This window comes from Ascidia mentula, chromosome 6, assembly GCF_947561715.1.
Source record: "Ascidia mentula chromosome 6, kaAscMent1.1, whole genome shotgun sequence".
NCBI lineage: Eukaryota > Metazoa > Chordata > Ascidiacea > Phlebobranchia > Ascidiidae > Ascidia > Ascidia mentula.
This window is the reverse complement of record NC_138571.1, coordinates 958-18,195: the sequence shown is the minus strand read 5'-3', so window position 1 is coordinate 18,195 and position 17,238 is coordinate 958. Positions and strand designations below refer to the sequence as shown.

At 39.5% G+C, this 17,238-nt stretch overlaps 2 protein-coding genes across 4 annotated transcripts; both read left to right on the top strand.

Annotated features, from left to right (window-relative positions):
• The first annotated feature begins 1,597 nt into the window (after window positions 1-1,597).
• LOC145906389 (multicopper oxidase mco-like) lies at window positions 1,598-8,844 on the top strand. The gene is made up of 14 exons (XM_082993804.1): window positions 1,598-1,649; window positions 1,708-1,892; window positions 2,019-2,120; window positions 2,313-2,444; window positions 3,106-3,305; window positions 3,359-3,499; window positions 3,565-3,769; window positions 3,823-4,076; window positions 7,012-7,108; window positions 7,293-7,407; window positions 7,546-7,694; window positions 7,755-7,860; window positions 8,520-8,715; window positions 8,784-8,844. Exons 1-14 carry the CDS (start codon window positions 1,598-1,600, stop codon window positions 8,842-8,844), a joined length of 1,995 nt encoding a protein of 664 aa, XP_082849930.1.
• A 1,110-nt stretch (window positions 8,845-9,954) lies between these two features.
• LOC145905613 (multicopper oxidase mco-like) lies at window positions 9,955-14,951 on the top strand. Of its 3 annotated transcripts, none has more exons than XM_082992858.1 (15): window positions 9,955-10,082; window positions 10,518-10,676; window positions 10,756-10,940; window positions 11,043-11,144; window positions 11,247-11,378; window positions 12,336-12,535; window positions 12,589-12,729; window positions 12,795-12,999; window positions 13,055-13,308; window positions 13,480-13,576; window positions 13,683-13,800; window positions 13,852-13,994; window positions 14,055-14,160; window positions 14,463-14,682; window positions 14,759-14,951. In XM_082992858.1, exons 2-15 carry the CDS (start codon window positions 10,541-10,543, stop codon window positions 14,811-14,813), a joined length of 2,094 nt encoding a protein of 697 aa, XP_082848984.1. In that variant the 5' UTR covers window positions 9,955-10,082; window positions 10,518-10,540; the 3' UTR covers window positions 14,814-14,951. The 3 variants fall into 3 exon arrangements, with proteins under 3 accessions (XP_082848984.1, XP_082848983.1, XP_082848985.1); XM_082992859.1 differs by having other exon boundaries at window positions 9,967-10,064; XM_082992857.1 differs by having other exon boundaries at window positions 9,961-10,676.
• Window positions 14,952-17,238: the final 2,287 nt, after the last annotated feature.

Genomic DNA, 17,238 nt, shown 5'->3' with positions numbered 1-17,238 from the left:
TAAATTCGTTGTAGAAACCCGATGGTCTTGGTATATATAGCAGTGCGGTTGTTGCAGATGCTGTCGCTGTGACGTCAATATACCGTGTTTGGTGATCTTATGTGGTTTAGTATATCATTAGTATCTTTTAACTTGAAAAGCAAACAAGTTCTGACGTTTAAACTAAACAATGTCTCGAAAACTTTTTTGTCCAAGCTTATCAATAATACCCATAACAGCTGCTCCAAAATGGCTTCGGACCTAATGGATTTTTAACGCACAAAACCTTTTGAAAGTTTCATGTGTTTGTGCTGGAATATCACCACTAGGCTTTCAAACCTGCATTATATTATGCTGTGCAAGTTTGTTAATAAACCGTGATCCTGAACTATCGTTTAAACATTATTAAATGCTAAGCTTGATATGTTGTGATGTTCAAACAACTTAAAAAAACATAAATTACCGATCAAATAATTTCTTTGACGAATTTACAATTTTTGATTTAGTGATACTTTGAAAACCCTGACATTTTAACCTCAAATGTGTGTGAAATAATGACCCCAATCATTACCATTCTGAGATTGTCTTTGCAGGCCAGGCATTCGATACTCGTCAGGATTTTACCTGAAATGTTTTAGACTTCAGGGCCCAAACCTGCAACAGGTAGAGATAATACAAAGAAATGGCAGTGAATATAACAGCATTGTTGGTGAAGTAACACGATATATCATGGACAATCCTTTGTGCTTTGGTAGGAACACAGATAATTTCAAGTGCACTATGGGGTAACAATGTAAGGTTAGCACCAGACCACGGTGAGTTTCTAATCTCCTGCAATCCATAACTCTCAGAGTTGGCTCCTTGCGTATTTCAAAGCTTCATTGTATGTTTGCGAACTTGTTAATCCGGATACGTCGCTTTAAACGACATGTGACATGTGACGAAGTCATCCGAATAATTGAGATTACTGTCATAGATAACGTCAAATGACTTGCAGTTCTGGCGTTTATTAGAAATAAAGATTCCAGTAGTATCGTGATTTCTTGTTGATATAAACCCCCACAAATTTGCAGCTTTAAACCCACGTGTTTCTGTCCCTTATTTGCTGTTGGTCGGTTCAACAGGTCGCTACACGTGTAAACACACGAGGTACGCATGTATTCGGCGGCATGAACACACTTCAAATCCGTTGCATATATTTACTCCGTAGCCCCTCATCTATGTGTATGCGCATAGCTAGATTAACTGCGGGGAACATTTAGATTACGTTTTTACAAACCCTATAAATGCAGAAGGTTGTCAAGCGATCTTTGGAGGTATTTAGGAAAATAACTGGTTTTTTAAAGTGAAAAATAAACAAGCAATAGTTTCTCGATGTCAATGATCGATAGAAAAGCTAGCGGTCTGCGCATTTTAACTTGAACAAAACGTGCGATAACTAATTGGAAACCAGAAATATTTTTACAAAGGACAAATTGGGATAAAATTTTGCAGATGATCATAAATATGTCTTGCCTAACTTTTGCAGATTTCTTAGAAGTGTTGTAACGTGATGCTTGTGCTAGTAGTGATTGGATGCTTGTTTGCAGAAGGGCAAAGCCAAGTGCTTGTGGACATAATGACAACAAAACAAAATATTTGCAATTTTACTCATCCGTGTCGGCTAAGAGGTTGCTTCCCACAGGTGTAACTCACAAACCTGTTGGTATTGAAATTATGTATATTTAGGTGGAAACGATTTGGTGGAACCGCGTCAAGTTCGTTCAGTTAACGGATCTTTAGAAATAGATTTGATTTCTGATGTTGGTGATTTTGTCGTGGATTGGATGAGATTGAGAAGAAGAATGTTCAACGGATTCATCTCAGCCCCAACTTGGAACATTAGGAAAGGAGACAAGGTCAAAGTCAGGCTGGTAGGTCATTGAAATGTATTTCAATTTCTCTAAGTTCATTTTGGTGTCAATTTCTTCGTCCATTAATGAGATTCGGGGCAAGAGTTTTAACAAAAATTAACGAAAATTCCGTGTATTTCTTGTCAGGAAAATAGGCTGCAGTATCCCGACCATAACTTTGGTCACAACAACCAAAGGTTTCCAAACAGCACAAACCTCCACACTCACGGATTACACATCGGAAGTGAGGTAAAATACATGGGTACACTATAGACCAGTAACTTGTGTCATATCAATATATAGTTAGCGGCGATGACGAATTCCTTTATCAGATCTTTAAATTTTATTACTTTGTCATTTCCTTTGAATAAACAAGAAAGGAATCGATACGGGGACGTCCAGTTGCAAATTTGTTTATCAACATGGGTAACTTCTTCCCAGGTCCCCGGGGACAATGTATTCGTACACGTTTATCCCCAACAAGAATTTACTTACGAATATACCATCGAGCGTGACCAGCCATCCGGAACTTACTGGTACCACCCACATTTACATGGAGCAACCTTGTTTCAAGTAAGTAACCAGGATGTTAAAATGCCACAAAATCAATACAAAGGAAGGAAAACCAAATACGTTGAAACTTCTGATGATGTCATTTCAGGGAACCTCGTTGGTCCTCAACCATTTTGCATTGTAGGTCATCTAGTTGAAAACAACTTGAAATTTTAACAATGCAAATTATACACAAGAAGAAATCCATTGAATATTAAAGTGATATTCGTTGGGCAGGAGTAAAAAAATCCACACTGACCGGCAATGTTGTCACTCACGTGATCGCCTTGATTCGTTTCATAATTTAATCCGGAATAGAAAATACATTCTCGATTAAGTTCATGATAACGAGTAACGTGGAAACCACTAAAAGTATGGAATTATATATCAAATCGATAAAGTGGGTTATAATATTAACTTGGAAAAAACAAAATCAATAAAATTAGTGCGCGCTATTCAGATACAATGCATTAAATTATTTATTCTAACATAACGCGAAAAAGGGTTTGCAGGTAACCCCCCTGTGCCTACGTGCGAAACAGAATTGTTTATTGATACATCACGAAAGTGAGATGATTACAATTTACCTCACAAATGAAATAAGTTTATTTAAATATAATGTAGATGTAGATGTTAACATGAAAGTAAGTAACCCGTTTATAAAAAGTACAATATTCGGTAGGTCCACAGTGGAATGGCCGGTTTCATAATAGTTGAAGACGATGAAACAGAGTTAAGCGAACAACTGAAGTCAGTATCGTGTCCATTTAATTGCCAGGATGACGTCCAACTTCTTTTCCAGCCAACCTTGCTTTATTCAAATATTGTAACAAGATATCAGTTCTCGTCAGTGCAGGATGAAATTGGGGATCTCGTCGACGAGTAAGCGTGGTTTACAAACACTCACGTATTCTACTTCATACCTTTGTCAACAGTTTAAATCGTTTCAACGTTTCCGACGGTGGGACGTTTAGACAATGGATTGAAAATGAAAACAATGGCGTCGATTATTTCACAACAAACGGACAAATTGAACCTGTTTTAAACATATCAACTGGACAAGTTAAAAGATTTAGGTAAGCTGGGGTAGTCCGAAGGTCAAGGGTTCAAATCCCTACGAAGTAAATTTTGTTTATTACAGAATGGCGAACGCTGGTGGGGGACCTACCCTTGAGGTTGAACTCGTTGACGCCTCTAGCGGACAGCCTGCCTGTGAGGTGTATGAGATTTCTATAGACGGTGTTTATTTAAACGAAGCTAGGAAGCAGAGATTGAACAAAACTTTTCTTGTTCCCGCTGGTAGATGTGACTGGATAGTAATGTGCAGTCAACCTGGAATATATCTGGTAAATAATATGTGATTCCTTAACATTATCTTAACTCATTTCGCGTTTGCCAGCTCCGTTCCAACCCGCTTAAAGATGACGTCATATCAATCGGCACCGGTGTGCGTTGGAGCGGAACGCTTCTTTCCCTTCGCGTTATTGGAAACGAACGCTTTTCAGCAATCGACACCGCGTTACCCCAGCAACCGGGTTACGTCAGCGATTTGCATGGCGTTACCGATTCAAATGTGGGGGGAAGGTTTTCCGTTGAGATTGTTCCAGAATTCGGTCTAAACAGAGAGCATTATTCGTATGAGGAAAATTACAAGTACGTTTCGTTCAGATGTCACAAATATTCGATTAACAACTTTACCACAAAGTGTTTACGTAATTAAGCCCACCTAATAACTTTACCACAAAGTGTTTACGTGATAAAGCCCACCTAATTACACTACCACAAAGTGTTTACATAATAAAGCCAACCAAACAACTTGACCACCAAGTGTTTACGTAATAAAGCCAACCTAATAACTGTACCACAAAGTGTTTACGTTATAAAGCCCTCCTAACAATTTTACCACAAAGTGTTTACGTAATAAAGCCCTCCTAACAACTCAACCACAAAGTGATTACGCAATAATGCCAACCTAACAACTTTACCACAAAGTGTTTACGTAATAAAGCTCACTTAATAACTCATCCACAAAGTGTTCACGTAATAAAGCCAACCTAATTACACTACCACAAAGTGTTTACATAATGAAGCCAACCTAACAACTTTACCACAAAGTTTTACGTTATAAAGCCCTCCTAACAACTCTACCACAAAGTGTTTACGCAATAATGCCAACCTAACAACTCTACCACAAAGTGTTTACGCAATAATGCCAACCTAACAACTTTACCACAAAGTGTTTACGTTATAAAGCCCTCCTAACAACTTTATCTCAAAGTGTTTACGTAATAAAGCCAACCTAACAACTTTACCACAAAGTGTTTACGTTATAAAGCCCTCCTAACAACTTTACCACAAAGTGTTTACGTAATAAAGCCAACCTAACAACTTTACCACAAAGTGTTTACGTAATAAAGCCAACCTAATAACTCTACCACAAAGTGTTTACGTAATAAAGCCAACCTAACAACTCTACCACAAAGTGTTTACGTAATAAAGCCCTCCCAACAACTCTACCACAAAGTGTTAACGTAATAAAGCCCTCCTAACAACTTTACCACAAAGTGTTTACGTAATAAAGCCCTCCTAACAACTCTACCACAAAGTGTTTACGTAATAAAGCCCTCCTAACAACTCTACCACAAAGTGTTTACGTAATAAAGCCCTCCTAACAACTCTACCACAAACTGTTTACGCAATAATGCCAACCTAACAACTCTACCACAAAGTGTTTACGTAATAAAGCCGTCCCAATAACTCTACCACAAAGTGTTTACGTAATAAAGCCTTTCTAACAACTTTACCACAAAGTGTTTACGTAATAAAGCCCACCTAATCAATCTACTACAAAGTGTTTACGTAATAAAGCCCTCCTAATCAATCTACTACAAAGTGTTTACGTAATAAAGCCCTTCTAATAACTCTACCATAAAGTGTTTACGTAATAAAGTCCACCTAATCAATCTACTACAAAGTGTTTACGTAATAAAGCCCTCCTAATCAATCTACTACAAAGTGTTTACGTAATAAAGCCCTCCTAATAACTCTACCACAAAGTGTTTACGTAATAAAGCCCACCTAATCAATCTACTACAAAGTGTTTACGTAATAAAGCCCTCCTAATCAATCTACTACAAAGTGTTTACGTAATAAAGCCCTTCTAATAACTCTACCATAAAGTGTTTACGTAATAAAGCCCACCTAATCAATCTACTACAAAGTGTTTACGTAATAAAGCCCTCCTAATCAATCTACTACAAAGTGTTTACGTAATAAAGCCCTCCTAATAACTCTACCACAAAGTGTTTACGTAATAAAGCCCACCTAATCAATGTACTACAAAGTGTTTACGTAATAAAGCCCTCCTAATCTATCTACTACAAAGTGTTTACGTAATAAAGCCGTCCTAATCAATCTACTACAAAGTGTTTACGTAATAAAGCCCTTCTAATAACTCTACCATAAAGTGTTTACGTAATAAAGCCCTCCTAATCAATCTACTACAAAGTGTTTACGTAATAAAGCCCTCCTAATCAATCTACTACAAAGTGTTTACGTAATAAAGCCCTCCTAATCAATCTACTACAAAGTGTTTACGTAATAAAGCCCTCCTAATAACTCTACCACAAAGTGTTTACGTAATAAAGCCCACCTAATCAATCTACTACAAAGTGTTTACGTAATAAAGCCCTCCTAATCAATCTACTACAAAGTGTTTACGTAATAAAGCCCTCCTAATAACTCTACCACAAAGTGTTTACGTAATAAAGCCCACCTAATCAATGTACTACAAAGTGTTTACGTAATAAAGCCCTCCTAATCTATCTACTACAAAGTGTTTACGTAATAAAGCCGTCCTAATCAATCTACTACAAAGTGTTTACGTAATAAAGCCCTTCTAATAACTCTACCATAAAGTGTTTACGTAATAAAGCCCACCTAATCAATCTACTACAAAGTGTTTACGTAATAAAGCCCTCCTAATCAATCTACTACAAAGTGTTTACGTAATAAAGCCCTCCTAATCAATCTACTACAAAGTGTTTACGTAATAAAGCCCTCCTAATAGCTCTACCACAAAGTGTTTACGTAATAAAGCCCACCTAATCAATCTACTACAAAGTGTTTACGTAATAAAGCCCTCCTAATCTATCTACTACAAAGTGTTTACGTAATAAAGCCGTCCTAATCAATCTACTACAAAGTGTTTACGTAATAAAGCCCTTCTAATAACTCTACCATAAAGTGTTTACGTAATAAAGCCCACCTAATCAATCTACTACAAAGTGTTTACGTAATAAAGCCCTCCTAATCAATCTACTACAAAGTGTTTACGTAATAAAGCCCTCCTAATCAATCTACTACAAAGTGTTTACGTAATAAAGCCCTCCTAATAGCTCTACCACAAAGTGTTTACGTAATAAAGCCCACCTAATCAATCTACTACAAAGTGTTTACGTAATAAAGCCCTCCTAATCAATCTACTACAAAGTGTTTACGTAATAAAGCCCTCCTAATCAATCTACTACAAAGTGTTTACGTAATAAAGCCCTCCTAATAACTCTACCACACAGTGTTTATTTTACAGATACACAATGAAAGAAGGGAGTCTGCAAGAATGGCAACTTCTTAACTCTCATCCGACTGAGGGCCATCCAGTTCATATCCATGTGAATCATTTTCAGGTAATTTCAATTAATCATGAAGAAACAATGAAATATTATGTCGCCTGATTTGCTTGTGACAAACACTCTGCAATAAGCAAAGTGGAGCCAATGATATGAATTGTGTATTAGCTGCAGACAGTGGCCATCTGTCTGCAGCTTATACACACTCTGCAATAACATAGAAATAATTTTTGTTTCAAAGATAATTCGTTTTGAGGAATACACTGGACCGGTGGGAGCGGCGAGAGACGGAGATTGGAAACTTTATTCACAAACAAACCAAACTTGTTTTTACCAACACAAGTTATATGACGGTGGCTATACAACAATTTTACTTTATAGTGTTTTTCTGTAATTGTAAAAGTGAAATTGTATTAGATTGTATTAGCAAGAAAATCATGTCTTGTCGACGTCGCCAGTGAATGATTAAGTTTTGATGATTTATTTTTCACCAGACTCCACAACAATCCCCTTTCCTGAAAATGCCCTTGAATTTCTCGGTCACGATGAACGCTGGGTGGCAGGCGGGAGCGGAACACTTGGTTACGCTGAAGCAGGGGAATTCCGTGACGTAGTTTGGGTACCACCCCTGTCAAATATTACTGTAAGTTACTGCACGAACGGAACCTAGTGGTCACAAATTAATATTTTGTATTTACATCAGGTAAGGTTTCTTGCCGACAAGTTCCTTGGTACGGTTGTGGTTCATTGCCATCTACTTAACCATGAAGATATTGGAATGATGTTGACAGTTAAAGTTTCTAATTCAGGTTAAACTTTCATCTTCAGTAACGCATGTTTGTATATTTGCGTGGGAATTTATGATCTACGTCAGCAGGGCTCAACACTTGTGGCAGGGGTAAATTATTGGGGAAAGACTGGAATACGAAATAAAGAATACAGCTGCGCTGGTTTTTTCAAGTGTCTGACAACACATTTACAAGAAACAGACACTTTCAAATTATTCACAATATCCTCTGCCTTCAAAAACTTAATTTGGCCAAACCTTTCTTTTGCCCTCATACTTTCAATTACAACAAATTGGCCTGACATTGAAAGTAAACATCTTCCTCTGACACACAAACAATGACATTATTCGGTTGTTTGTGTCACAATAATTGACGACTGTGAGGTCATATTACAACTGAAAGAACGACTTGGGCCGCAAGCGCAAGGTGTAATACTTGAACCCTTACAGAGAGCCAATGGATGCAACTATAGACGCACTGTTCCCACCAAACAAATCACTAGTGTAATGCCTATAACAAATGGCCAAAAGGAATTTGTTTCTGCTCTAAGACATGTTTATTCGCTACTGCCACACCCACATTCAAAACGATTCAAAGACAGCGCAAACACTAGAGGCACAAATAAGGGGGGAAGCATAAAAAACAGTGAAAACCACTGAGACCATATTTCCTTTACACAGAGAGCAATATAGCGGCGCTACTACCAGGAGATTCCTACCCAGGCACTTGTGACAGATGCGACAGCTTCCCGTCAAACTCACCAAGTCCATGTAACTTACCCAATGCAAAAATGCAACTGAGGTCACCTTTTGTCGCCACACCACGCGTTCTTAACGTAACCACCAGTGACGCAATCAGAGTGAATCCAAGATTTGTGTAAGTTTTATAAACAAATATTTTGGGTTGTTTCGGTGAAACACCAACAAGATTTATATTTGTTCCAGGTTCATTGTCTTCATTCTGATCATCGTGTTTTCAAGTAAATGTGAATTTAAAATCGATTAACAATCATTTAACACCGGACTATCGTGTATAAAATGCAAAGAAATGTGTTTGTGAGATGTTGAGCACACTTTGAAAGCAAGCGTGAAGAATCCAGGGGGCACTGGGGGGGTTTACGCATCTCTTTAGAAATCCCCAAAAGCCGTCTGTCGGGATTAAATTACGGTTTGTGAAACTTTGGGGTTTTACGCTGTAACCCACAGGAGTCAATCGGGCTTCGACTACCGCGTGGTGGATTTTCGAAAGATAAACGCCTTCCTTTGTTAACCTATTGTTCTGCAACAAACTCAGGTATAATTGATAAATAAATATTACATCCTTACGAGTCGGGTTGATATTGTGACGTCACAAAATAACTTCATAGGTAAGTCGAATCCACCTCATTGATCAAAAGGTTTATTTAGCCTCCGAAACCTAAATCCACAGCAGTGGAGGTTGTTCATTCGCGCGTGGCCTTCTATGCAGGTTTTGTCGAAACTATGCGGGCTTTAGAAACTCTGTGGTTTTCAGAGCGAGGCAACCTTACTGTTAGCTGACGTCACAATAAGGGCGCGATATATTTACACGGCATTATGGAGACCAAGCACTAGTTTCCTTTCCCTTGTTGAAATCTTCAGTAATTTGGTTTTTAAATCCCGATTAAACTTCACCTTCGGCCATATCTTTTGTGGCAAAAATTATCCAACGGAAAAAGTCTAACTCATGGACATTTAAATTTGTAGGGTTTAACATAATGACCGTAAATATATAAGCGGGGTTAGAGCCAACTATTGCCCCCAAAGTCCGGTTCATTCCACCAAACTGTCAGATTAATTACGATTTTATTTTACATTTTGTGGCACGTTTTCTTGTTTCTATTAATTGCTTAACACTGAAATTAAGAACTTTTGCTTTTAAATTCCCGTTTTAGTAAACATTATTTTCAATACTCATTTGTGAGAAAGTTACCCCTGAATGTTTGTCTGTGGAAAATTCCAAAGAACTTGTTTGGAAATTTCTGTGGAAAACCCCCGCCCCCTCTATTCAAGCAAAGACGGCATTGTTGAGAAACAATACGAGCTTTGTTAGGGGTATATATAAAGCGCCCCTTCGAAAACATCGCATAAATTTTAACTCGTTAGTTTTCGAGATTGTAGAAAATACTATAAAGGGTTGAGCAATTGTTTTGCTTGTTTTTGTATCAGGAATTTATTTTTAAAACGAAGAAGCAGGAAAATAAAAAGGTGCTGTGTCACAATAAGGTATTCCCCCAGTGTTGAACTTCATATGTTTATATGTGGCAATTCAGATGCAAACACAGCTACTGTAAGGTTTTGTATCATTTCTATCTGACCCACAACCAAAGGGTAATCACCGAAGCAGATTGAAAAATAAATAAAATAAATATTACGTCAGACGTTGCTTTGCATTAACTACATTGATTTGTGTGTGACATGTATTTCCATTTAAATATGCTCTGTTGGTAATTTGTCAATGAAAGTGCTGATTTTGACTGAACTATAACATAGTTATCTGCAACCCTTTTTCACCCATTTTGCGCATAAACCCTCAAACTTCAGTCTAAATAAGGACAAATGAACTGCAGTAATATTCTCCACAACTTTCCGTCACTTCGTGAAATGATTTTGAGACAAAGAACGCCATAAAATGATGGCAATTTCTTATGGATTATTCAGGTGAAAACTCAAAATTACAAGCCATGTATAATCACGTGATGCTATTACTCTTTGTGATTGGTTGCTTGTGGGGAGATGGACAAACACAAATACTCGTGGACATAATGACGACACAAAGAGAAAAATCATGTAATTTCACTCATCCGTGTCGACTAACAGGTTTGTGTTGTAACGTTTGGTTGGTTACGAAGTTGGTAAGTTTTTGTGCTGAAAAGGTTATAAAAGTTTGTATATTTAGGCGGAAACGATTTGGTGGAACCGCGTCAAGTTCGTTCAGTTAACGGATCTTTAGAAATAGATTTGATTTCTGATGTTGGTGATTTTGTCGTGGATTGGATGAGATTGAGAAGAAGAATGTTCAACGGATTCATCTCAGCCCCAACTTGGAACATTAGGAAAGGAGACAAGGTCAAAGTCAGGCTGGTAGGTCATTGAAATGTTTACGGCATCCATCCATGCAAACGGGCGTCAAGTCCATTCTTTTTACTTCCTTGATATGAGAATATCCCTAATCAATGTTTTCAGATGAACAAACTCACACGACCTGATCCTAACTTTGGCCACAACAATATGAGGTTTCCAAACAGCACAAACCTTCACACCCACGGACTACATGTTGGGAGTCAGGTGACATATTTTTGTGACGTCATATTTAATTTATATAACTCTTCTGTTTCATCACAATTATTAACACTGTTGTGGGCCGAGTAATAAAAAACTTCTCCCCAGGTCCCCGGGGACAATGTATTCGTACACGTTTATCCCCAACAAGAATTTACTTATGAATATACCATCGAGCGTGACCAGCCATCCGGAACTTACTGGTACCACCCCCATTTACATGGAGCAACCTTGTTTCAAGTAAGTAACCAGGATGTTAAAATGCCACAAAATCAGATGCGATTAAAATCCTAGTGAAGAAATTTGAGAAGAATTTTTCATTCTATTTATCATTGTATTGAATACCAACTTTATTGAGAAATTGTTTTGACCCATATCTAAATTATTCCGACATTATTTACGAGTCTGTTTTCATCTTTCCTACGTAGTCCGCTGGATGGCGTCATCACACATGTGCTGTCTGCTGCCACCCAACGGTTTTGTGGATTCGCCTCGAGTGAAATAATCTTAAATATTCATGTGTGTTAAACCTCCGATATCCCAGCATCCAGTAAGTTGCGTAATACAAAGGAAGGAAAACAAAATACGTTGAAACTTCTGATGATGTCATTTCAGGGAACCTCGTTGGTCCTCAACCATTTTGCATTGTAGGTCATCTAGTTGAAAACAACTTGAAATTTTAACAATGCAAATTATACACAAGAAGAAATCCATTGAATATTAAAGTGATATTCGTTGGGCAGGAGTAAAAAAATCCACACAGACCGGCAATGTTGTCACTCACGTGACCGCCTTGAATCGTTTCATAATTTAATCCGGAATAGAAAATACATTCTCGATTAAGTTCATGATAACGAGTAACGTGGAAACCACTAAAAGTATGGAATTATATATCAAATCGATAAAGTGGGTTATAATATTAATTTGGAAAAAACAAAATCAATAAAATTAGTGCGCGCTATTCAGATACAATGCATTAAATTATTTATTCTAACATAACGCGAAAAAGGGTTTGCAGGTAACCCCCCTGTGCCTACGTGCGAAACAGAATTGTTTATTGATACATCACGAAAGTGAGATGATTACAATTTACCTCACAAATGAAATAAGTTTATTTAAATACATTTTCCTCTGTTTAATGTAGATGTTAACATGAAAAGTAAGTAACCCGTTTATAAAAAGTACAATATTCGGTAGGTCCACAGTGGAATGGCCGGTTTCATAATAGTTGAAGACGATGAAACAGAGTTAAGCGAACAACTGAAGTCAGTATCGTGTCCATTTAATTGCCAGGATGACGTCCAACTTCTTTTCCAGCCAACCTTGCTTTATTCAAATATTGTAACAAGATATCAGTTCTCGTCAGTGCAGGATGAAATTGGGGATCTCGTCGACGAGTAAGCGTGGTTTACAAACACTCACGTATTCTACTTCATACCTTTGTCAACAGTTTAAATCGTTTCAACGTTTCCGACGGTGGGACGTTTAGACAATGGATTGAAAATGAAAACAATGGCGTCGATTATTTCACAACAAACGGACAAATTGAACCTGTTTTAAACATATCAACTGGACAAGTTAAAAGATTTAGGTAAGCTGGGGTAGCCCGAAGGTCAAGGGTTCAAATCCCTACGAAGTAAATTTTGTTTATTACAGAATGGCGAACGCTGGTGGGGGACCTACCCTTGAGGTTGAACTCGTTGACGCCTCTAGCGGACAGCCTGCCTGTGAGGTGTATGAGATTTCTATAGACGGTGTTTATTTAAACGAAGCTAGGAAGCAGAGATTGAATAAAACTTTTCTAATGTCATCACAACGTTCTGATTGGTTGGTAATGTGCAGTCAACCTGGAATATATCTGGTAAGCAACAGATGATAGAAAACCACTGATGAAATGAGAAGTGTTCGTGTTTTAGTTACGCTCGAACGCGGATCCAGACGATGAAGCGTCGTTGGGACCGGCTGTGCGTTGGAGCGGAACGCTTCTTACTATCAACGTCGGTGGTATGAAAAACTTCACAACGATTGATACCAGACTACCAAGACGACCAAGTTTTATTGGAGATTTTCAAAACGTTACCGATGAGGAAATTGGCGGGAGATGGGTTTTGGAACTGAGTCCTTCTTTCGGTTTAAATCGAGATCGTTTTACATGCGAAGAACACTACAGGTAATTTGTCTCATGTACGAAGGTTGGTGGTTCGATTCCCACCAAAAGCATAATCGAATGAAGTGTTGGGTTAATTGTTACAAAAGTACACGTGTTAAAATTGCCAACAAACTTATGCGATCAATATCATATGGTTACATTAACGTTCGTTCGCAACCAATATTTGTTTAGATACAAAATGGAGGTTGATAGTATACAGGAATGGCAAATTGTCAACACTTCTCCTGATATTGGTCACCCGATACACATACACGTCAACCATTTCCAAGTAAGATCACTATTCTTGTTCTATCTCGTTCGATGGTATTTATGACGTCATCGCGGTGTTGAATTCGTGTGAACAGTTTGGTTTGTGAAAGTTCTGATGTTTACAGATCATAAATTTCCAGCCGTACAAAGGACCAATAGGAAACGTGGATTTCGATACATTGGATTGGAAATTATTTGGAAGGAACAAAGAGACTTGTTTTCACCAACATCACAACTTTAATCGTGAGTTTGACGCCGAAATACAAATAAACGTATTACTAAAATCCCGTGTAGCTGATGACGTTATTCCATTCCCGGAAAATCAATGGTCCGGTCATTACGAACGCTGGGTGGCAGGCGGGAGCGGAACACTTGGTTACGCAGAAGCAGGGGAATTCCGTGACGTAGTTTGGGTACCACCCCTGTCAAATATTACTGTAAGTTAGTGCACGAACGGAACCTAGTGGTCACAAATAAATATTTTGTATTTACATCAGGTAAGGTTTCTTGCCGACAAGTTCCTTGGTACGGTTGTGGTTCATTGCCATTTTCTTAACCATGAAGATATTGGAATGATGTTGACAACAGAAATTGTACCACAAGGTGATAATATAAAATAAAAGTTGGGTTCAACAAAGTTTGGTTGCATTGAAAGTATTTTTATTCCCCTCATAATAGCAACAACTAAATCCGGATAGCAATCGAGCTTGGCCAAAGTCAAGGCAGCAATTTACGTAGAGGGTCCCTACAATCATATTCAGGCAACGCATTAGTGACTCAAACTTGGGTCGCCCCACTGCGAAGCCCTTACTAGTAATATTAGCAATCGTATTTTTATCATTTGGTTTACTTTAGCTGGTTCCGTATATCCTAAACCAATCCTTGAAAATCTGTTGAATATGCAGGAGCTGATTTGACAGCAGTGATAGCATCTGGGAACTCCTATCCGACCACATGTGGTCAATGTGACACATATCCCTATGGTAGTATGTCTGACCCATGTCCTGCACAAAACACAACAATCACAATGTCTGAGACAACTACATACAACCAACCAACTGAGACTATTCTGGTTGGAAGGTTTGAACAAACAACCAGCAAAGCACTGAGAAATGATCACAATAGGTAAAACACAAATATGATTTTCCATGTACATTTTGATAGTTCTTCAAAAACATAATGTCATTGTTTTCGTTTGTAGATTTTTGTACATCCTTCTCTCAACTGTCTTGTTGCTATGCATGGCGTCACAATGACGAACGACGTCGGTGCCCACGCACGTGCGTTTACTGCGACATCAAATATTGCCTTGACCGTGCGAATTTTGTCGTATTTGCTGCAAATGTGAAACATTTTTGTAAATTTTCATTTTCATTTTTGTGCATTGTCTTCCCCCTCACAAATAAAGTTTAATGTATGTGTTTTATTTCTTGCAAGTACCGGATTACTAATGCCTCTTTGTTACGCCGGGTAGGGTTAGGGTTAGGGTTAGGGTTAGGGTTAGGGTTAGGGTTAGGGTTAGGGTTAGGGTTAGGGTTAGGGTTAGGGTTAGGGTTAGGGTTAGGGTTAGGGTTAGGGTTAGGGTTAGGGTTAGGGTTAGGGTTAGGGTTAGGGTTAGGGTTAGGGTTAGGGTTAGGGTTAGGGTTAGGGTTAGGGTTAGGGTTAGGGTTAGGGTTAGGGTTAGGGTTAGGGTTAGGGTTAGGGTTAGGGTTAGGGTTAGGGTTAGGGTTAGGGTTAGGGTTAGGGTTAGGGTTAGGGTTAGGGTTAGGGTTAGGGTTAGGGTTAGGGTTAGGGTTAGGGTTAGGGTTAGGGTTAGGGTTAGGGTTAGGGTTAGGGTTAGGGTTAGGGTTAGGGTTAGGGTTAGGGTTAGGGTTAGGGTTAGGGTTAGGGTTAGGGTTAGGGTTAGGGTTAGGGTTAGGGTTAGGGTTAGGGTTAGGGTTAGGGTTAGGGTTAGGGTTAGGGTTAGGGTTAGGGTTAGGGTTAGGGTTAGGGTTAGGGTTAGGGTTAGGGTTAGGGTTAGGGTTAGGGTTAGGGTTAGGGTTAGGGTTAGGGTTAGGGTTAGGGTTAGGGTTAGGGTTAGGGTTAGGGTTAGGGTTAGGGTTAGGGTTAGGGTTAGGGTTAGGGTTAGGGTTAGGGTTAGGGTTAGGGTTAGGGTTAGGGTTAGGGTTAGGGTTAGGGTTAGGGTTAGGGTTAGGGTTAGGGTTAGGGTTAGGGTTAGGGTTAGGGTTAGGGTTAGGGTTAGGGTTAGGGTTAGGGTTAGGGTTAGGGTTAGGGTTAGGGTTAGGGTTAGGGTTAGGGTTAGGGTTAGGGTTAGGGTTAGGGTTAGGGTTAGGGTTAGGGTTAGGGTTAGGGTTAGGGTTAGGGTTAGGGTTAGGGTTAGGGTTAGGGTTAGGGTTAGGGTTAGGGTTAGGGTTAGGGTTAGGGTTAGGGTTAGGGTTAGGGTTAGGGTTAGGGTTAGGGTTAGGGTTAGGGTTAGGGTTAGGGTTAGGGTTAGGGTTAGGGTTAGGGTTAGGGTTAGGGTTAGGGTTAGGGTTAGGGTTAGGGTTAGGGTTAGGGTTAGGGTTAGGGTTAGGGTTAGGGTTAGGGTTAGGGTTAGGGTTAGGGTTAGGGTTAGGGTTAGGGTTAGGGTTAGGGTTAGGGTTAGGGTTAGGGTTAGGGTTAGGGTTAGGGTTAGGGTTAGGGTTAGGGTTAGGGTTAGGGTTAGGGTTAGGGTTAGGGTTAGGGTTAGGGTTAGGGTTAGGGTTAGGGTTAGGGTTAGGGTTAGGGTTAGGGTTAGGGTTAGGGTTAGGGTTAGGGTTAGGGTTAGGGTTAGGGTTAGGGTTAGGGTTAGGGTTAGGGTTAGGGTTAGGGTTAGGGTTAGGGTTAGGGTTAGGGTTAGGGTTAGGGTTAGGGTTAGGGTTAGGGTTAGGGTTAGGGTTAGGGTTAGGGTTAGGGTTAGGGTTAGGGTTAGGGTTAGGGTTAGGGTTAGGGTTAGGGTTAGGGTTAGGGTTAGGGTTAGGGTTAGGGTTAGGGTTAGGGTTAGGGTTAGGGTTAGGGTTAGGGTTAGGGTTAGGGTTAGGGTTAGGGTTAGGGTTAGGGTTAGGGTTAGGGTTAGGGTTAGGGTTAGGGTTAGGGTTAGGGTTAGGGTTAGGGTTAGGGTTAGGGTTAGGGTTAGGGTTAGGGTTAGGGTTAGGGTTAGGGTTAGGGTTAGGGTTAGGGTTAGGGTTAGGGTTAGGGTTAGGGTTAGGGTTAGGGTTAGGGTTAGGGTTAGGGTTAGGGTTAGGGTTAGGGTTAGGGTTAGGGTTAGGGTTAGGGTTAGGGTTAGGGTTAGGGTTAGGGTTAGGGTTAGGGTTAGGGTTAGGGTTAGGGTTAGGGTTAGGGTTAGGGTTAGGGTTAGGGTTAGGGTTAGGGTTAGGGTTAGGGTTAGGGTTAGGGTTAGGGTTAGGGTTAGGGTTAGGGTTAGGGTTAGGGTTAGGGTTAGGGTTAGGGTTAGGGTTAGGGTTAGGGTTAGGGTTAGGGTTAGGGTTAGGGTTAGGGTTAGGGTTAGGGTTAGGGTTAGGGTTAGGGTTAGGGTTAGGGTTAGGGTTAGGGTTAGGGTTAGGGTTAGGGTTAGGGTTAGGGTTAGGGTTAGGGTTAGGGTTAGGGTTAGGGTTAGGGTTAGGGTTAGGGTTAGGGTTAGGGTTAGGGTTAGGGTTAGGGTTA